The 22824-nt window shown below is 48.2% G+C and overlaps 1 protein-coding gene across 1 annotated transcript; it reads left to right on the forward strand.

Moving 5' to 3' along the window:
- Positions 1-3419: 3419 nt before the first annotated feature.
- Positions 3420-14133, forward strand: LOC149336017 (uncharacterized). The gene is made up of 3 exons (XM_089552519.1): positions 3420-7995; positions 11925-12197; positions 13111-14133. The coding sequence occupies exons 1-3, from the start codon at positions 6572-6574 to the stop codon at positions 13532-13534; spliced, it is 2121 nt and encodes a 706-aa protein (XP_089408645.1). The 5' UTR covers positions 3420-6571; the 3' UTR covers positions 13535-14133.
- Positions 14134-22824: the final 8691 nt, after the last annotated feature.

The following is a 22824-nucleotide window of genomic DNA, read 5'->3' on the forward strand; positions in this document are numbered from 1 at the left end:
CCGAGAACGCCGAATATATGCGCTTTCCATGTTCTTGTGTCCGGACGCCTCCCGTATCTGCAGCACTGGACTTGCTGACGACACACACGCATGACGTGGTGAGTTCCACGGTCCTGTGGGTCAACTCCGAAGGGGTGCTTCCACTTCCGGCGCGGTACGCCACCTTAAACTTGTTCCGCACCTCCATACAGCGATAGTCACCGCTTCCACTGCAGATGCTTCCGGCGCAGTTACACTTCACCACGGGCAACTCTGCAGGGATCCGGTTGGGGTCCACGTCGACGGTTGTCGTGTACGGGCAGGTGGCGCGGTCACCGATTTCTGAAGACCGTTGCTCAGGTGAGCAGCGGCCTGCCGCAGACGCACCGAGTTTATCATGTGGATCCAATCCGCCCAATAAGAAGCACGCAACGACCAATGGCGTACAACGCATCTAGAGACGATGACTACAACGCCGCCAGGGTATGCTTGAGGAATTCAACTTAGGACGAAAGTTTCGCCGTAGTTCGTTGAAGGAAACCAAAAACTAAACCGTTCCTGGGCCTGTAGCTTGAGCACACGAAGTCCTCAGCCGCAAGTAGAGACAGGCAAGACTTACGTTTTCAAGTCATGGCAACCAGTTGCCTGGTTATATATAGCTAAACTTTCCCAGATGTGTCTTCTCTTTTCCTACGTCATGCACACCCGCATACAGCGTTACGCGCACGTCACGAACGCTGCTCATCTACTGTTTCTTTCGTCTTGTCTTTGCCGCGAAAATTTATAAAGGCTGACACTGCACTGTGTACAGGTGGCACGCTTCCAGATGAATGATAGTCGCGGATGTAGATACGTCGCCCAACTTTCACTGGCACGTTCCTTTCACTTTCCGCCCTATAACAACGTGACCAGAGACGTAACCGACTTTACGGGCGCCTAACTTTGGTATAACGGGTGATGTGAGCGGATTACACAGAAGAAAAACACCTGCCTCTGTCTCACCGGAATAGAAAAGAGCGTGGGCAGGCGTTGCACTGTGCAGAGCGCCTGCTTTCCGCCTCGCAACGCGTGCAATCTTCTTTCCACTCCACGCCGTTTTTGGTTCTTATGACCGTAACAAGCTCAGCTTATATCTATCGACTCGGTACCGCAAGTGTAATATATAAATCGTTGTTCTTGCTGAATAATGGAAAACAACGGATCCGGACACAAGGACATGTATTAAAAAAAAAAAGACGACTTGTACTTTGTTTTCTGACGTTTCATTGTTTATAAAAGTTACGTTCGCAGTAAAAATGACATCTTTTTGATCCAGCCAGGGTGATCAATCAATATAGGTCGACTTCGATTCAACTCGAGCGTCCCTTTCTTCATTAAAGTAGCACATGACGTAATAGAACAAAAGACAAACTTTTAATGGCACTCTTGACCACTACTCAGCATATTTGAAGCCACCTGATTTTTACACCCCTGAGGCGCTGCGTGTGTGTGACGCTCTGAACACGTGTTTAAAGCTAAGATTAAACCTGCGTGTGCTTCACGTCGTATCTTTCGTAACATCCAGCTGGCAATTATTTTTGGTCTCATTTGCGTGTATTTCATAACTCCGCATCCAATACATTTTCTGCTTCTCACTGTGTTGCTACTCTGCATTTGGTTTAACGTATGGTCTTCACGTACTTTCGTCATCATAAAATAATTTTAACGATACGTCGTATTATGTTTCAAGTTGGTTTACATTGCGAACTCCATGGATACAATAATGGTTCTATCACAGTGAGAACTGTTGTTGGGCAGTGAAAAATATAATTTTTGTGTTGAAATATTACGATTTCTTGATAAAGTGTTATTTCCAAAACAAAAACTTTGAGAAGAAGCCTTAAATTGCATCGACAAAGCGCACATGCGTTCTCCTTACAAACGGTCTTCAAGGATACAGCGCTACAAAATGCACCGAATGCAAACCTTTTCTGGACGCTACGTAGGTCACCTCTCCGTTCAATTCAAAGATTAGCAGTTCCAGAAGCGTCATGGAAGAAGCGTGACTGTCTGCGTGCGGACCCAGTCACGTTCTAAATTACCTGCGTGCCGTCGGCAGTGTCTGTCACGAGCACAGTGTCTGTCACGAGCACAAATTACACTGCACCCCGGAAGAAAGAGCTTGCCAGCTATGATACAATTGCGTACCGTCACCAAGCGTCACAGTTGCCAGCCGGAACTTGGCGCTAGTCTGAGCAGATGTAGAAAGGAGGTGATCATTATAAATGGTCTGCGTGCCGTCGACAACGTACGTCACATGCATCGGCTGAAATACACAATACATGCCTGAGGCGAAGTAGAAAGGAGATGGCAACCATAAATTGTTTGTGTACCGTCGACATCATGCGCCACAGCTGGGCAAGCCGGAACTGCCAGTGCATGTTCGAGCAGATGTACATGAAAATAGCCAGTAACTGAACAAGTGCACAGGATCCTCTTCGTTTTCATATCTGAGCCTTCTTACAAAAAGATCCGGTAAAGAAATAAAACATTTAATTTCGCAGAGCACTCAAGATTTATTCGAATTTTTAAAATAAAAATCTTCTAACCCACAGACTGAGAGTTGTGCAGTTTCGAATTGGAACTAAATGCGTGATCATGATCTTTATAAATTGAAGGACGCTTAAGCTTCACCTTTAAGAGTGGAACGCGACAGCGTGTTGCAAGTGGTGGCGGTATAAATAAAAGCATTTTTCATTTTTTTAAATCGTTACAATTAATTAAGGAATCAGTAATACACTATAAATTTTCTTAATTACCATCATCAAGCATTGGTTTTTCATTCTGAACGTTTTTCATCTGAACGTTTTGACACCTTTAAACCCTCTTTTTCCTTTCTTTTCATTATTTTCTCATTTTTTTAATTAATCGACTAATGATTTCATTAACTCGTCATCACCTATCACACATCAATCAATCATCAATGACTAGAGCCACAAGTTACCACGATAATTTTTTTTTACGCAGCCCCTCATTATTTCTGACACGCGGTGCCGACAACTACTACGCCAACGGCTTTTCGACCGAATGTGCTGCATACGCTGTCGCATAAAAAGACGTATAGGATTAGAAACACCATTCCCGTAGCTATATCGATACAAAAATTATGCATCTTTTGGGGATCTTAAGTGTTAATTACGCTTAATTACCCATTTTTCCATCTAATTTGACACAAATGCGGTGTTTTTCCCACCATTCTGTGGTAATTTTTACTATGCCGTGACGACTTCAGGTGGATGTGATTTCACACCGTTCCCGTGGCTATATCGACGTCCGCGCTCTTTCGACGCAATTTCGACATTTTTGTCTATTTATTTATTTATTTATTTAGGACATACTGCAGGCCCAGTGAAGGGCCCTTGCAGGAGGGGCACAATAAACACAATACAAAAAAAGCACAAAACAAAAAGTACAAGGCAAGTAAAAAAAATCAATGAACGGCCTGTTCAATGGCATCAATGTCAACTGTTGATGATGGTGGCAACTGATTCCACTCGTTAATGGTGCGGGGAAAAAAAGAGAATTTGAATATGTTAGTTCTGGCAAAGTAAGGTTTTAACTATTCAGTGGGCCTGTTTCTGGATGACCTGGACGTTATCGGTTGGAGATACAAATCGGGGGCCATTGACAGTTTGTTAGTTTTCAATAGAAAGAGAAATCTTAACCTTAGTATTCTACGCCGAATTTCAAGGGACTGTATATTATGTTGAAGCAACAGAGCAGATGGTGAGTCAGTGGTGCGATATTTAGAAAATATAAACCGAACTGCTTTGCGCTGAATTCTTTCAAGGGCATTAATGTTAGTCTTTGTGTGAGGATCCCAAACAGTGCATGCATACTCAAGTTTTGGCCTGATCATGGTGTAATATGCCAATTGCTTAACGTTAGGGGGAGCTTGTTTTAACTTGTGCCTAAGAAAACAGAGATTGCGAAACGAAGAAGAGCATACGGTTTCAATATGTTTATTCCAACTAAGATTATTCGTTAGTGTTACACCTAGGTACTTGTACTCTTTGACTTCTGAAAGGTGCCGAGTGGGAAGATTATATGAAAAGGAATGACTGGTTCTTTTATTAGTGATCCGCATAAATATTGTCTTGTCAGCGTTTAGTTCCATCCCCCATTTAACGCACCATTCACTAACATTCTGTAGGTTATGATTAAGTAAAATCTGGTCGCCTGGAACTTTAACTTCATTAAACAAAACACAATCGTCGGCAAACAACCTAATTTGAACAGGATGAGAGATGATGTCAGTAATGTCATTAATATAGATAAGAAACAGTAATGGCCCAAGGACACTGCCCTGCGGGACACCAGAAGTGACTGGAAGTTTGTTAGAACAATGACCATCGACACTAACATATTGAAATCGGTTAGATAAATAAGCCGCAACCCAATTAACAATAAAAGAAGGAAGACCTACAGTTTCAAGTTTATGGATAAGTTTATTGTGCGGAACTAAATCAAAAGCTTTCTTAAAATCTAGAAATATGACATCTATTTGGCCGGAATTGTCCAGAACTTGAGCGAAATTGTGAATTACGGATGTAAGTTGGGTGACCGTAGAAAAGCCTTTGCGAAAACCATGCTGGAAAGCCGATAATTTGTTGTTGTCATCGAGAAATGTTTTAATGTAATTGGCTACGATATGTTCAAGAAGTTTGCAGCATGAAGAGGTCAACGATATGGGGCGGTAATTATTAAACAATGAGGCATCACCTGTTTTGTGTATGGGAACGACACGGGTCACCCTCCAATCGGCTGGTAGACTTGAAGACAAAAGAGAAGCACGAAAGATGATAGCAAGAAAGTGCGAAACCATCTCAGCATAACGATGTAAAAATGAATTAGGTATTTCGTCAGGCCCAGGAGTTGCTTTTGTTTTAAGATTCAAAAGCATTGCAAAAATACCAGGTTGAGATACGAGATCGTGCACAGGCTGGGAACAAGAATCACGAGTTGTGAAATTATTTGCAGGTTGGGAAAACACACTGTGAAAATATGAATTGAACTTGTCAGCAATATCTTTTTTGTTGGTGAGCAACGTGCCCTCATGCATCATCGCAGGCAGGGATTTTTTTTCTTTGCTTAAAAAATTCCAAAATTTCTGAGGAGGGTTACGAATGAAATTCGGCAAAATGTTTTGAAAGTAATGTCGCTTAGCAGCCGCAACAGCTTTGGTCAAAGAAGCCTGCTTCATTTGAATGATGTTGTGAGGGACACGGGCTCTTCTTAAGCGTTTAAGTTTCCTTTTGAGATGCAAGATTTCTCGCGTAATCCAGGGATTAGATTTGCCACTTTTTTGAGCTCTTGATGGAATAAATTGGTTGATACAATATGTGCATATGTCTTTAAACTTGGTCCAGAGATCAGATGTGTCAGTTCCGACAAAGGTGCTGAGACACAGCTCTAAACAATCTAATACACTCTCATCCCTGGCACGCGAGAAATCTTTTACAAGTACGGTTTTGGACGGTACGGCACATTTATCAGCGACGAAATCGCAAGTGAAATACACCAACTCATGATCAGATAGTACTTGATGGATCGAAACAGAAAACATTTCAAAAGAGCGGTTCACAAAAATCAAGTCAATAATTAATTAACTAATTAAGCCACTCGAAAGTCCTGACCATGGTAAATAAAAAACTCACTCTACGTTGTGCCCACAACTTTTAGCGCGCTAGCACTAAGGCTTTCAGTCTAGAAAAAACACCTTGTCTGAAGCCAGCTAAACCTGCAGAAAAAGAGTAAATATGGCCACGACTGGATTTCGAACACGCGGCGGTGCGAACAGATGCGCTTCTGAGGCCACTCAGCGAAAGCACTATGCTATCCCCGAAGTGGAACGCCCCTCCTGCTGTCGGCCTCATAAAAATGGCGCTAGCCACAAGGGGGATTGGCCACTCTCTCGCGCTTCTCACTGCATGTCGTCATCTTCATCAGCTATTCCGTGTGCAGTGGATCCAAACACACCGCTGTCGCAGTGCCCTCTGGAGGTGAGCTAAGAAATCCCAAAATTTTCTAACATTTCCTCAGTCTTTGCCTGAAGCCTAAACTTGAAACCCTAGCTAGGAAACGAAAGCAAAATGAAACGCGACGTGCTGACCCATGTACTCCGCATTTGGCAAAGTAAGCTAAATCGGCTGTAATTTTGTACACGCTGTCCACCTGTCAAGAGGAAAAGAAGAGGATAAACCAAATGAACCTTTTTGTATCCTCTATGCACCCTGGCCAATCGCCCGCCGTGGGTATGTGCCATTCAGCCTGAGCACATCATCATCATCATCATCATCTTTGTGATCTTCAAGGCAAAAAGAAGCAGACGAAGCGCAACACCTGATAAGGCGCCAGGCGAGACCGCAGTAGTGGATTCACAAGATTGGCATGACAAGCGTTGGAAGCAACGCTCACACAAATTTGCATCGAAGAAGCACCGTACGCGTCACGTCGCAAAAGCTAGGCTACTCAAGCCCGCGACGCCGGACTGTTCGTATTCAGTGAGTGGCCGGAACTTCTCACCCTAGTGGTCACGTTGCTAGGCCTAACGATGTCGCAGCAAGGCAGCGACGATCACGCGACTGTGGAGAACAAGGATGACCAAGGCGGTGGCGTCTCAACCACCGACGCGGCCCAAACGGCGCAACCATCAGCAACCACTGATGTTCCCGCCACTGGCACAGCACCGAGCTCCGACACAACGGCGAGTCAGCAGCCACAAAGTTCCCAACCTTTGGACAGCGGAACACTCGGTGTCTCCGCGAACTCCATTGCGGTGACGGAGAATGCGTCGCCCTCGCGACAGCAGGCATCGATAGCTGCTGCACCTATCCCAGAAGTGGCCAAACTACGCGCGAAGCAGGTGACGGAAGCGTGTCAAACGCCGGAACCAACGGTCGTTTCCTGCAGGTCTCTGACACTCCAGTTCTCGCCTGGAAAGCAGCACCATCTACCGCGGTCAAGTTCGAAGTTAAGAGCGTCTGCCACCAGTTCCGAGCCCGGCACTCCCGACGGCCTACAAAGTCCACTGAGCCCCACATCCGTGGAAACATCAACGTTGAAATTTAGACCCCTGGGTAGGCTCTTGGACATCGTGTCGGCGGTGAGCTCCGATGTCCTATCGTCTACACGGGAAGCGAGGGGGCAGGAAGAGCCAGCTCGGGAATATGGAGGTGCGAACAGTCCCAGGGCTCTGGTGCCACGGAGCGAGACGCCGAAAAGGCTGGGCACGAAGCCCGGAACTCCGGTAGCTGCGATAGGGGCTTCGTCTCTACCGAGTCGTGCTTCCCCTGCATCTGCGGCTACCCCCGCTGTTGTCTGGCCGTCTACGCTGGGAGAAGGCACTACCCTCCACTCGCCTAACGCGGCCATAGCTTATGAACGGTACGTTCCTCCTCGAGTACCGTGGGTGACGCTGCTCGTGATGTGGATGCAAGTGCGCGCACACTGGATGTTCTTGCACAAGCACTACACCGAACGATGCGCCAGCGTGTGCACGATACTACTGGACGGTCACTGGGAACGGGCGTTGTTCGCCGCCTTCCATCACGCAAACGCCGAACACCTGCTGTCCAGCCTGCTTTCTTTCCTTCCCAAGGCTCTAATCCTTGAGGCCGCCCTCGGAACGACGCACTTTGCGAGCTTATTCGTTAAAGTTGCCGTTCTTGTGGGCGTCGTCAACAGTTTAGTAGTACGGCTCATCTCCCAGTTCCCACCGTTGTCCTTCTTACAAACAACGTGCACACACACGTTCGCGGGCGTCATCGTCATATTCGAACTGCTGATAAGGACGCACTTCAGAAGAGCGACGATCCATTACGGCAACTTCCAGCTCAGTATTAGGAGCCCAGTAGTCATGGTTGTGGAATTGCTTCTGCTGCACCTCTGCTCAGACAAGAACGACTTCCCTATAGTTAGTGGCCTTCTGGTGGGCACCTTCCTGGCCAAGACGTCGCTTGGGACCTTGATCACCAGGTGAGATTTTATTTTTTCATAGAACGCAGTATGAACAATAGACCTCTCGATACGAGTGAGATGGTGTTTTCTTATGAAGGGACACTGTTGCTTATAAAATTCGACTCGATACGCTTGCCCACACGCAATTCTGCTCCACCGTGATGATGACCCTGCGTTCAAGGATAATGAAATCACTGAGGCTGTCAAGTTTAGTTAGCTGAGTGAGGATCTATAGTTAAAATAAACTAAACGAAACAGATTTTTGACAAAGTGTTGTACGCCTAGTTCGCCAAGGTCTATATATAAAAATCATAAAGCGCGGCTTCCAAGTCCTTAAGCGGAGTACTTCACTCCGGAAACAGACAGTAATTTGGGGAATGAGGTAGGCCTCCTCCCGCACCGCTGCAATCGCAGGCGCCTCAGAGCCTGGTTAACTACCGACTAAGACACTAGCTCCAAACGAACAATCTACCAACAAGTACACTATTACATGGTTATGGGCATCCGCCACGCTCTGAATGCCGGCTTCATTCTGGATTATAACTTCACTCACTATGTCTTCACATTTCCAGCGACATATGCGCTTGTTTTGAACGAAGGTAGTCTATCGCGCGACGTTGCCGCGATGTGGCCTGAAGATACTACAAGGTTTTATGGGCCTTGCGGTTCCCACTAGAATTTTTCTAGCTTCAAAAGGTGCGCAAACTGGAGGCACCGGCGCGAGAAACTCAAGTAGACAGCGGGGTGCGAGACCGCCGAACGGTGACACAAATATGCCAATCGCGCAGCGAGGCTTCGAGCAAATAGCGACGATGCCGCTCAACGGAAGAACGGAAGCATACCGAAATAGCGTCATCTTATGGAGTAGCCGACCAGGGATTCACATGGAGGTTCGCGGAGAGCCGCTTTCGCCCCGCGTGTGATCTGTGCGAGTGACTGTGGCTGGAAATAAATGTGCGCGAAGTACCTGATCGCACGAACAGTCGTGCCCATCAACAAAGTGTCGAGTCCGGTCGCTGTGGTCAATGCAGCAGAAGACGCGTACGGTACTTTCTGTGGATACTTTCTACGGTACTTTAAGACTGTGTTTATTTAACACTCATGAGGGTGCAACCAGCGTCGACCGAGGTGGAAGCCGAACTAGCCGCCCGAAGAAAGCAAGAAGCGGTGAAGGGTCCACAAATGGGAGTGGCTTCCCAGAACAAGAGGAGGGTGCGAGGACCCGCCGTGGAGGGGTATCTCGCGACGGCGCGCGAAGAGGGGCGCGTGGTCATTAGGTTTGGTTTATTGGTTTGGTTTATTGGGGTCTAACGTCCCAAAGCTACTCAGGGTATGAGGGACGCCGTAGTGAAGGGCTCCAGAAATTCCGACCACCTGGGATTCTTTAGCATGCTCTGACATCGCACAGTACGCGGGCCTCTAGAATTTCGCCGCCATCGAAATTCAGCCGCTGCGGCCGGAATCGAACGCGCGTCTTTCGGGCCAGCAGCCGAGCGCCGTAACCACTGAGCCACCGCGGCGGGTGCACGTGGTCATTAGGACGGAACACTGCACTGGTAACATGGAACAGAAACAAAAGAAGGGGACACAACCCAAAGTAAAAATTCAGGGGGCACTTTGTCGAAAGTGCGTACAGGCGAAAGCGTTTTTCGCACCACTTTCAGTGTTTCTGTGGCACTGGTGGCGTCACATGTAATTGAGTACTAATTACTAAGTGATGACAAATCACTAATTAATGGTTAATTTCTGATTAATGCCTGAATACTAATTAACTGCTAATTAAGCTTAAGCTTAAGCTTCTCCTTTAGGAGTGGAACGCGACAGCGTGTTGTAGCGCTGCCAGGGAGTCCACGGAACGCCACCACCCGTTCGGCGCGATGCCTTGCCGTTTCAACGCAACGGTTTTTGAGGAAAGGAAATGGCGCAGTAAATCTCTGTCATCTCGGTGGACACCTGAACCGCACCGTAGAGGAACGGAGGAAGTTGGAGTGAAAGAAGAAAGACGAAGATGGCCCGTAATGAAGAAAATGAAAATTGTATTTGAGGAAAGAAAATTACGCAGTAACTGTCTCACATATCTCGGTGGACACCCGTCAAAATTCAGGGGGGGGGGGGGGGGTGCACTTTTTTGACCTAAAGTGTGGTCACTGATGTGTGGTTAAGATGTTAAGCTTCGCCTCTAAGAGTGGAACGCGAGAGCGTCTTGCAACGCTGCCAGGGAGTCCATAGAACGCCATCGCCCATTCGGTTCTACGCCTCGCTCGTCGGTAAATTGGTTTTTGAGGAAAGGAAATGTATTTCTATCTCGTATCTCGGTGGACACCTAAACCTCGCCGGAAGGGAAGGGAGGAGGATGGCAGTGAGCGAAGACACCGTATTCACTAGACGTGCCTTTGTTCATTCCAAACCATCGAGCTGGCATGGCGTAGTGGATAGGATGCTCGTCTCGCACTCCGAAGACCGGGGTTCGATTCCCGAGCTTGACCAACTTCTTACTAGGTTTTATTTATTTATATGGCCTGACTAGGGAAGTTAATTAGGCTAATTGGGTAATTAAGCAATTAACTAAGCTCAGTCCCACTTACTTGGAGCATCACTATATGGTCCCTTCAATTGGTTGCATGGTTACTAGCCAAAGTACAATTGGCCCCGTTTGAAATTGGCGCACTGTGACGTCACGGCCGTTTCGACCAACTGAAAAGCGTGACATTATCTGTCGACAACTGCTGCTTACAACGATGAGACATTAAAGGCTTTCGCCTTAACATTTTGCACCGTGCCCATCCTGTCAACCGTCACGGTTTAAGATAATTCGAGTACCCAAGAGACGTACCGGGTTGCTCAATACGAAAGAGAGCAGGGGAGCACATGGAGGCCGCACTTCGTGATGCGCTGCCGCCTATAGCTGGCGAAGACGTGTGGCACGAGGCGCATGCGCGGAAAGAGCAGCCGGCCATGCTTAGTGCGCATGCGCCTTTGCCGCCGATTCTAGCCGCCAATGGGCGGCAGCGCTTCGCCAAGTGCGGCCGCCATGCGCTCCCCTGTTCTCTTTCGTATTGAGCGACCCTGTAACATCCTGTTACTGTTTTAGCAAATCTTTGCTTGTCCAGATAAAGCATGGAGGCAGAACGCAAAAAGGCGCCCGTGTGCTGTGCGATGACAGTGCACGTTAAAGATTGCCAGGTGGTTGAAATTATTCCGAAGACCACCACTAGGCACCTCTTTCTCTCTTTCTTCTTTCACTCCCACCTTCCTCTCTTTCCTACGGCACGGTTCAGGTGTCCACCGAGATATGTGAGACCGACACTGCACCATTTTCTTTCCTCAAAAACCAATTTTCGGCTCCATAAACGAAACACTGTAGGTTTTAGTGAGTTTCCTATGGACAGCCAGCGGTAAGGCACCCGAAATAAGAAAATGAAGATATGGTTGACCTGGGTTGCCAATTCACAGGAAGTACCCTCGTGCTCACCATGACTTGCAACGCACGCCAGATAAGGCCAAATCTCGTTTCATGAAGCTGTATGAGCCCGGTGAGCACGCGCAGTGCCCTGCATTGTACCCCACATAACTGGTAGCGCGCATCAGTCACGTTGAATTTTCCTCAAGCATAAAGTACAGTCCATCACAGGTGATCTTGAACTATAATAGGCATAGGCACACACTTTCAATGAAGCAGTGGCGGCCACATTTCGATGGAAGTGAAGTACGAAAATTCCCGTGTACTGTGAGATGTCAGCGCACGGTAAAGGACTCCAGGTGGACGAAATTAATTTGGAACACTCTATAGTCCATGCGTCGCTACAGGACGTTAAACTTTCACATAACATGCCGTACCATACTTCCAATGAAGTGAGAAATACTATTGCAAAGAACCGTGAATTTCCTCCTTGAGCACTTTGAACGCCGTACTGAGAAGTTCAATGGCCCTTCGCGCGCCCTTGCAGAATTCGGCGTCCACGGCAGCACCTACAGCTTTGCGTCGTTCCTTGCGTCCCCATCACATACCTCCTCATCGCGGTCATCACCATCGCCTTCTTGTACGGACCTTACCCGGACCGCTCGCCTCCGAACACGATGCAATTGACGTTCCTGTACCCCATCTGGGAGCCGCTGTTCCTGCCAGCTCTGTACCTGCCCAATGTGTACCAGCTGGTATTCGTTGCCATGTCTCTCTTCAGAGTTGGCCGGGAGCTGGAACGAGACCTTGGTCACTACGGGTCAGTGCCGTTAGCTATAGCAATGAAGATAGTTAATGCTTACTATTGATGATATCAACCTTTAGGAATTCACTGTTGAATGTCGGCTGTTTAGAGTATATTCTTGACAGATGTCCAGAACATTTTGGAATTCAGCGGCTACGTTTGGACTTGTTACTTTTCTACTGTCGCTGCAACACATGTAGGAATGTGCGCACATTATTGCTCTATGTTTGCGGGAGGAGCTCGGGCCGCACTAGCTGCTACAGTGCATGCCCGGCTACAGAGTTGAGCGCTGGTTGTAAAGCACTGCTCACGTGTCTTCTAATGTCCATCCTACAGTTTTCCTCACAATTTAGATCCCGGAGGGCATGTACTGTACATATGTATGTATGTGTACGTACAATATATACATTAGGAATTCGTTTTAGATGTACCAAATATACAGACAGTTACTGTGTAACGTTGCAGCACCTGTCATAAGGCATATTTCTCCTTGTAGACGTTCGAATTACGGCGGTCGAGATGTCAGCGGTGCAGCCCCCATGATGAAATTTAATTTTGACAACGAAGACTACAGACGAAAAGCTGTGATTAAAGTGCTGAGCGCTTGACCGCTGAAGAACGACGAGCAAGCGCAAGGCGTCAGAAGAAACGAAATAAAATGGCGGCTCTTGAAGCATTTTCATTTCTCGGTTGTATCACGCCATTTTCATTTCACAGTTGTCAAAAGTGCGAAAACGCGGGGATTCAAAAAAGATGATTTAGGTACCACTAAACATCAAAGCCCAGCGCACTGAGGAAACACATCGGTATATAGGCTGGTTCTGATGGCATAATTATGTTCAGGCTGCTCAACCATTGAATACCACTTTAATGTGATGTGATGTGCCACTTGGGCTAAGCAAACAACTAGAACCAAACTCTGCCGCAGTTTCCTGATCTTGGCCATGGGATTGCTGCTGGGTGTGAACGTGTTTCTGGATGGCCTGTCCTGGATCGCCTGGAGGCACCTGGTGGCCTTCCAGGACGACCTGCCTCCACCGGTGAGGCACTCGAGTTCCTGCAGCTGCGCCCTGGTCGGCGCCCTGCTGGCAATGAAGGTGATCCACCACAGGAGGCACCCGCACTGCGAGTACCACATGGCGTGCTTCTCCATCTACGTGCCGTTCTGGACGGGGGTGATACTCGAGCTGACGCTGCTGCATCTTGAAATGCCGGACGGCTACACCCTCGGTCACGTGACGGGCATCCTCCTGGGCCTCGTCGTCAACAACTGCAGGAAGGAGTGCTTTGCCAACTGTATTCCTGGAGTGCTGGAACGCTTTCTAGCTGCCAGAACTCCTGATGATCGCTGAGAAGACTTGCCGCGCCGACGTGCCTATCGCCAGCGCTTGATTCGCGCCTTGATATAAATAATAAGTATTAATGGCTCATAAGGTTACAGCTCCAATAATTGTACAAGAATGTTAACAATATGCGCAATGTCCCTGTATCCACAGAATGCAAAAAGTTGCGACTCCCTTCATATATCGATTTGCGTTGCTTTTGTGTGCCGTTTCCTTCAGCGTTATATGCAGTATTATGCCTCGAATTAAATGTTTGATGCTGTGGACATCTTCAGACCGTAACTTGTTCTTTGCTTAGTGTATAAAGATGTGCGGTCACGTACTTCCTGCTTCCCAGAGTTAGCGCGAATTCTGCACGGTATTCTAGACGCGATATGAACATTTTGTAGCGAAAGCTACATTGGCCACGAACTTCCGGTTTCGCTGTGGCGGTGCTCCGAGGAGGCCCAGAGACCGACCTTGAGCTGTCGCCTAGCAACCGCCGCAGCTGGCGGACGCCGCACCATCTGGCATGACGTCACACCGCGCGTCTCGCCGCGGAGCCGCCGTTTGGTATGACGTCACACCGCTCCCTTCACCAGCTGTGTCGCATGCTTTTGCTACGTATATCCTGGGATAGCCGAGCTAAGCCACTGCCAGTTATTAACCGCTCTTCATATTGTGCCATGTGCTTTCAGCGATGAACTGCTACCTGCACTCTTGCAGCGTGAGCTGTAACTCTTACGGTTAAGAAAGTGGAGGGGGGGGTGGCGGTGGGGGGAGGTCTCCTAGGACCAAACTTCAAACAAAAATTGCGGTTTTTGAGGAAATGAAATGGAGCAATAACTGCCTCACTTCGTGGTGGACACTTCGACCACGCCGTGCAGGAAGGGAGGTAGGTGGGAGCGAAAGAAGAAAGTGCTCAGTAGCCGGGCGCTAAGCTTCAATGAGGCACCGAAGAAAGTCCGGACTGAAACGCGGACACATCTGCCGACACGGCTGCTAACGACAGTATGAGGCATTAAAGGTTTCCGTCTTAAAATTGGCAGTGGCTTAGCTTTGCTTTGCCAGGATATACGTAGCGTGAGGTATTAGAGGGTTTTAGTATAGCGTTAGCGTGATAGCGGACCAAAGGGAAATTACGTTAGCGTGCCGCAAGCAACTTATCCCCACAGACAGTTTTAGTATCGCGTTTTGAAAACGCTAAACGCCATCTGCTTGACATGGATGCGAACGGTCTTTATAAAATGGACGACACTGCCGCTAACTTGCCAAAGTATATTTCCGAGTTTTTAAACGAATTAATACTGCAGCGCTTATTTTCGTCTGCAAAATGACCCCGAAATTGAAATAAAAGAAAATAAAAAACGTAAAACAGTGGCGCCAACTAGTCAAGGCAATGTTAACTACAACCCGTTCGAGCAATAATATTTGCCATCACATGACGTCTAACGTTCAAAAAACTTTTGTAAATTTAATAAAAACTCGCTTTACATCATTTAAGTGTATAAAGCACCGCGTTTTTGTTTCGTTCAGGATGTTTGTGCTAGGTTTCGGCTGCGTCGCTGCGTTTCGGGCAGTTGCAGACGGTATCAGTGCAGCTTGAGGTCGCATTAGGCTTACGCGCTGCAGAATCGAGAGCGTATATCAAAAACTGGACTGAATTGCAGCTTAAACTTTATCGTCGAAGCAAGGTAATTCGTAGCGAATAGCAACAACACCAGTAGTTGCCGGTAAACATGCCGACCGGAATCGCAAGCAAGGCTGAGTCGGCTGAAGCGGGCGGCTCTCACTTGGAAGGACGCCGCCATGTTTTCGCGCTAAGGGCGCAAAAGCCGCAACTGCCGCAACGCTAACTTCTGAAAATTGCGTGCGTACGCTAACGCTATTTCCCCGTTAGCGTTCTGCGCATGCGCACTCTGGACCCGCTATTCCGCTATGCACGCAATTACGCAAAGCCCGCAATACTAAAACTCTCTAATAATTGGTATATCTTGGTTAAGCTTGTTGTTATTAGCTTAGTTTCCCCCCTGTTAAACCTTGAAAATCCCGTACGTGTAACTATGAGTAAATTAAAGACGAGACAATGTGCAGTATCAGTTGTCATTCGCAGTGAAATTGGCAGGTTGGTATCATATTTCCTACGCTCATTGGATAACTATCACGCGACAACCTCGGGGTCCGCTAAATTGAGTTTTTCAAATCTCTTGCGCCGCTCAGCAGCAGCCCGACTCTATTTTTCCTCCATGGAACACTGCGCAGTAGCTGTGTTGTTGCGACTGTGAGAAGGATGAAAAGGAAAGTGCACGGGCCTCACCTCATCCATCTCCCTCACATCTTCTGTTGGCAAACTCATGGAGCGTGTACTCCAGAGCAGGCTTTGCCAATACCTAGAAAGCAACAATTTCATGCCCACTAGCATGTTTGGATTGCGACCAGGGCTTTCCACACAGGACGTCTTCTGGCAGCTAAAACACCACACTCTCGACTCGCAGACCTCCGACACTAAAGCTATACTAGGGGTGGATCTCACTAAGGCATTTGATAACGTTACACACTCAGTTATCCTAGGAAACCTTACGACCCTGGGAGTCGGCGCCAGGATGTACAACTACATCCGAGACTTCCTCAGCCACCGCACAGCCACGCTTGCCTTCGGTGACCACAGCCTACCAGGGATCACGCTGGGAGCACGAGGTACGCCCCAGGGAGCCGTCCTCTCCCCTATATTATTCAACATAGCACTTCTTCACCTACCTGAACAGCTAGCTCAAATTCCCGACATCCATTTAAGCCTCTACGCCGACGACATCACTTTCTGGGCAAACCATGGCAGTGATGCCGAAATAGGACACCTACAATTGGCACTAACCACCATCGACGCATATGCACGGGAGCGTGGCCTGACCTGCTCCCCTTCAAAATCGGAGCTCTTTCTCTACCGGCCCAAGCAACACGATTCAGTCAATGCACCCATCTCCCTCACCCTAGGTACCCATCCCATCCCACTAGAACACAAAATCCATGTGCTAGGCCTAGTTCTCCACTCCCACGGTGCGCACGGAGAAGTCATTAAGACACTGCAAACACACGCTCAACACACCGCTCGACTGATTCGCCACATAGCGAACCGCAGGGCTGGCTTCCGCGAGGGAAACGCGACTCGCCTCACCCAGGCTTACATCATAAGCCGCACAACATATGCCCTTCCATACCTACTCCTCAAACAGAAGGAGAGAGACCGGGTAAATGCGCTCCTACGTAGTTGCACGAGGACGGCTCTACGTCTTCCCCCCAGCACATCCAACGACCGACTCCTCAAACTCGGTGTACACAACACCTTTGAGGAGCTCAAAGAAGCTACCTTTACGGAACAAGTATCCCGTCTATCCAACGCATAGGCTGGTCGCGCTTCATTGTCCCAGTTGAGCCCCCTCTACGAGCCTCGGAGCGCCTGCTCTCCTTCCTTGTACTACCGAGACAAACGAAGGGAATACGCACCCCCAGCTCCATCCCTCACCATAGTGCAGGCTGCACATTGACAACTACAAACCCGAACTGCTCCATACCCAATACTGCTGCATGCCCGATACCCAGACCAATTCCTGTCATCATGCAAACTTTGCGGCAAACCAGGAGACTTACACACCCTCCTCAAATGCCCCACCTTCCCTCATCCCCCATCACCAACCGCGGCGGAGTCTTACTGGGAGTCTCTTCTGACCAGCTCATCCGCTCAAGACCAGCGCCGGATCATCTCCAGCGCTCACAGAAGGATTGCACTCCAGGGGCTATCCTTCGCGTTGTAAGGGTGCCTCCTCCTCACATTGAGGAGGCATCCAAGTGGCCATGTAGGGGTCTTTGCCACCACAATTTACATCATTGGAAATAAATGTTTCCACCACCACCACCGTAGCCACGTGCAGATAGAGGAGAGTTAAAAGATAAGAGGAAATAGTGAGAGGCGCGCGTCGCAACAACCGCGTCCGCCGAAGCGAAGGAGCTGGATGAAACAACACACACTCCTTGCGCAGTAGCTGTTGCGATTGAGAGAAGGATGAAAAGAAAAGTCCACGGGCCTGCCGACCGGCTCGAGCCGAGCCATGCCGCGGGCAGATAGAGGAGAGTCAAAAGAGCTAAACAAGAGACGCGCGTTGCAACAACGCGTCCGCCGAAGCGAAGACGCTGGTTAACGCGATTGTTGCGACGCGCGTCTCTTCTTTCACTATTTCCTGTTATCTTTTAACTCCCCTCTATCTGTGTATCCCTCCACATTTATACACGTGGCGCAATCTCCTCGCGCATGCGCAGTAGCCCTCTGCGGTGAGCGGCGAGGTGTCCACATCTCGGTGGGCACCTGAACCAGAGGGAAGGCGTATAACTGCCCTCTTGGAACAGTGGACACCTCAATCGTGCTTTAAGCTAAGTAACGGTAGTGACAGGTGTGCGCTGCATGCGTTGGCATTGTCTACGTTGTGCCAGAAATGCGGCGCTGAAGTCATAGGCCATCGGCGTTCGTTGCTTTCATTGGCGTCGGCGTTGACAACGTTTTACGCTCCGATCATTTTAAGGAAAGAAGGTGCGCATAATGGCTCCCTGGGTCAGGGGACGCCGAGCGCGCGCGGCGAGGCACGCCAGCTGTGCGCAGTGACGTCACTTGCTCCTCGCGCATGCGCAGTATGGTCGAGCAAGAGAGCGCGCGAAACGGCGAGACTGTGGCCTATGTAGCTCAGGCTACAATAGGGCAATTTTTTTTTACCTACACTGGCTACACTGGTGTAGCAAGTGTATCATGAAATCATGATACACTGGCTAGTGTAGCCAGTGTAGGTAAAAGAAAAATGGCCCTAATAATTTCGACGACGTGGGGATCCTACACAAGGGCAAATGGCCGCAGTTCGAGTTGATCGCCGGGCGCCGTCCGAAAAGTGGCGAGAAACGCGAAGCCAACTTAATTTCCAAACCGCGAATAAAAGCGTATAGGAAGCACTGAGCCCAAAAATTCCGCGCTTTCATCCGCCAGTTCACGCGTACGTCACGCAGCTTTTTTTTTTCTTGTGTGTGCAGAAAACAGGCGCATTATAAGCAAAACCGCCAGCAACTCATTGCAACCGCTATATTAGGAAATGTGTTAGACGCCTGATCCGTCCTCGGTAACAACTAAAAAACCTAAAAATTGCTGCAGTAAAGACCAACAGACTGCTCTTCCCAGCATATCACATTGAAATGGACCACTATGTACGATTGGGCACCCGCGAACTTCAATTACAGCAAGCGCGGGCAATGCTCATTTCAGTTATTTCCCAGCAGCACAGGTAAAACCCTCTTTACCTGTGGCACTGTTTTTTTATAACTTTGAAGACAGGAATACAAGAGGGCGAGGAGAAGAAATTTGGAGGACGATTAAGCTTCGCATTCGAGGGTGGAACGCGACAGCATGTTGCATAGCTGCCAGGGTGTTCACGGAACGCCATCGCCCGTTCGGCGCGACGCCTTGCTCGTTGGACAAATCGGAAGTTGTTAAGGCGAAAGCCTTTAATGGCTGATACTGTCGTGACCAAGAAGTGTTAGCAAATTTGTCCGCGTTTCAGATTGCTCGAAATGGTCGTGATGTCAATGCGCCCGAATTTTGACGGGTGTCCACCGAAATATAATGGGGTTCCGGACTGAGAGCTCCAACCACCGCTACAACCTCCTACACCATTTCATTAAAATATTTTTACCACCACCACCACCGAAATATGTGAGACAGTTACTGCGCAATTTCCTTTCCTCAAATACAATTTTCGACCGGTGTCCACCGGGATATGTTAGACAGTTACTGCGGAATTTCCTTTCCTCAAATACAATTTTCATCTTCTTTATTACGGCCCCTCTTTCTCTTTCTTCTTTCACGCCGACTTCCTCCCTTCCTGCACGGTGCGTTTCAGGTGCCCACCGAGATGACAGAGAATTACAGCGCCATTTCCTTTCCTCAAAAAGCGTTGCGTTCAAATGGCAACGCATCGCGCCGAACGGGTGGTGGCGTTCCGTGGACTCCCTGGCAGCGCTACAACACGCTGTCGCGTTCCATTCCTAAAGGCAAAGATTAAGCCTCATGAGTTGGCAGTTAATTAATGCACCAAAAGAATGTGAAGTGAACAATCGCGTAGCAGAATGCAGCACTCAGGCTTTGGCCTTTCACCACTTTAGCCGCTAAAGTTCCTCGTAATTTTTTTTTTTTTCTGAGGAAAGGAAGTGACGCAGTAACAGTCTCGCTTATCTTGGTGGGCACCCGAGCCGAGCATGATGCAATGTTTAAGGCGAAAGCCTTTAATGCCTCATACTGTCGTTAAGCAGACGCGTCGGCAGGAATGTCGACAGACGCGTCGGCAGCCGTGTCGACAGACGCGTCGGCAGATTTGTACGCCTTTCGGCGTCACTGCTTAAAAAGAAACTGCGCCGAGGGTGGGAATCGAACCAGGGCCTTTGGCATTTGAAGAGGAGACGCTACCACTCCGCCACGAAGGCTCAAGGTTCCAGCATGAATAAAGGCGCATCTAGTGAATGCATAGGTTTCATAAATAAAATAAAAGGAACAAAGCCAAGAAAAGGAAAATAAAAATAAGAAAATAAGCAAAAAATAAAAACAAAAAATAAGATGAGGAATTAAAAATAATTAAACAATAGAAACAAGAAAAGGACGAAAAATAAATATGAAAAATAAAAAAGTAAATAAAAGCAAACAGTGCGCCAGGAAACGCTTTCGCGTTGCAGCACTTTAGAGAGCCAAAGTGCCCCCTGAATTTTTACCCAACCCCCAATTATAGGTCGCCGGTTCCTCCAATTACAGGTCACCGGTTCGAATCCCTGCCGCAAGCTAGGCTCTATGGCTCTAACTAGTAAGTTTATGCTGTACGAAACGCTGAATCGTAAGACACTATCCGGAACATTCTGCGGCAATTTTTACGCAGCCCCGATTATTTCCGACACGGCGGTGTCAATTACTAATACTACGCCGACGGCTTTTCGAACGAACGAGCTGTATACGTAGTCGCGTAATAAATCGAAGTCGCGGCTTCAAAAGTGTATAATAGCCCCATGTAACGCCCGGAACGGATTAACCAATGATGATTCGCATGCACGAAAAGGCGAAAATGCCTGTTGAAAAACTTCGCCAGGCACTTCGGTAGCGCAGCGACGCCGACACGTCGCACACACAGACCACATTGAAAGAAAAGTTGGTGCGGCATACTGCCACGGAAAATTGAAAACCGGTTTGGTTTGGTTTATTGGGGTTTAACGTCCCAAAGCAACTCAGGCTATGAGGGACGCCGTAGTGAAGGGCTCCGGGTAATTTCGACCGCCTGGAATTCTTTAACGTGCACTGACATCGCATAGCACACGTACGGGCCTCTAGAATTTCGCGTTCATCGAAATTCAGCCGCCGCGGCCGGGATCGAACCCGCGTCTTTCGGGTCAGCAGCCGAGCGCCGGAACCACTGAGCCACCGCGGCGGGTAAAATTAAAAAATAATTGATGACCGAACGCGATTAAAATGTGAACGCGTTCATTCTCCCTTATTAAAAAACGCGATATCAAAGTTCCCTCCCCTGACCCTAAATTAAAGCTCATGTGCTTTTCGCGCTTTGATTGCCGTCCTTGAGTTCCGTTTGTCTGCGATAACTAGAACTGCAAAAAGAATAAACAAAACTATAGTTTTGCTCATCCTACCATGCATCCTACAGCCATGATTTCAAACTTTATGGCAGCGGTGGCGCCGCAGTGGCGCTTCCCTCTTCCTTGTCAAAGGTTAAGCCGCAGTAGACGATATGTGAAATTGCTTGGCGGTCTGGCAACACCGCGCCCACAACTTCCGGTTTCCATTTTGGTTCGGTCGAGCTCCTCGAGCTGGTGCATCGTTTGCTATGCGTACTTTCTTCTTGCGAGTCGAATTTCAACAGGCAAGCTTCAGCTGCTGCGTTTTTTCAAAGGTGATCTTTGACCAAATGTAGGTGCTTTCAATAAGCGCCAGCTTACTCCTACCGCGTCCTCAGCTTCGCTTGAAGTCTGGCGCTGATGATCGCAATGATCGGCACTCGAAAGTGGGTTGGAAAGTCGAACCGTGACCGTGTGCTCTTGTTGTTTTAATGCTCGCATTAAAGCACCAGTTCAAGCATCACGCATTATCATGGCTATCTTATTCCCGGGTGGACGCGAATTCATCTGGTAGGGTAGCGAGAGGTTATTTTGCGCTGAGTGCGCACGTGTGTTGACAAACTTCTGTGACAGTGTGAACTTTCGTTCGCGCCGACGCCAGGAGCTTCGTGCATTGCAGTATAATCACACAAGACCCTCGACCAGCTGCGTTATTCGATTCCTTTACTCTAATGTGCAATGCGCATCCGTGGTTTTCAACGTCACCGTTTCAGAGCCCGGCGTCGGCTGATTTTCGCCATAATTCGTTGAAATAACGTCCTGCTTAAGACGCAGTCAGTCAGTCGACATTAACAAGAGGAAAGTTGGCATGCACATATAATTCAAAATACTGTAAGCAAAGAGGCAGCTTTTTTTTCTGATAAGCCATGAGCCACCGCAGCGGCTTGATTAGAGAAAGATGCTACAGCTGTAGGTGCATGCACGGACTCGATACGCTGGTCAAGCTGTGTGCGCAGGGGCGAAATTAGCCTGTTCCGTTGAAATAAAAACTGGTATGGCGCAAGAAACGGGGACAGAGAAGGCACACAAAACACAGGACTGACGTCAACTTGCAACTGGGGTTTATTGCACCAAGCCTGCCTTTTATACCACAACCATATCAACGAAAGCGTAAACGTTGTACATATAAAACGGCAATTCATGCGACCACTGGCAATAAAGTAACGCTGATCATTACAGAATCTAATCTAAACATAGCTTGGGAGGCCAACTTATTTTCTGGCCAGCAGAAACACATCAACCAAGGCAAAAAAGAAAGAAAGAAAAGAAAAAAGAAACAAGGCACTGGGGCATGACAAGTTCCGTTGCTTCCGAAACTTAATTAGCTTACTCCCAAACTTGGACAAATGGCTTTGTTGCGAAGTAAGGTGTTGGAGCTTGCCACAACGATAATAAAACCTGATGGCCTGAAGCGTTTTCAGAACACTGTTGCACGTACTTTCTAGCTTAGAAATGCGTCCCTCCTTCATAATAAAGTAGCTATATTATTCGCTTCTTTTTTTTTACATTTTCGTCGCCGCAGATATCGAAGGTATAGGAATCCTCAAGAAATAAAGCATTCGCACCTCCGTTTTTATACGTTTTCTCGCTCTTCTAAAACTAATTGAACACGGGAAAAACTT

The sequence above is a fragment of the Amblyomma mixtum genome, chromosome 7, assembly GCF_055824585.1.
Source record: "Amblyomma mixtum isolate Tamu chromosome 7, ASM5582458v1, whole genome shotgun sequence".
In the NCBI taxonomy this organism is placed as follows: Eukaryota; Metazoa; Arthropoda; class Arachnida; order Ixodida; family Ixodidae; genus Amblyomma; species Amblyomma mixtum.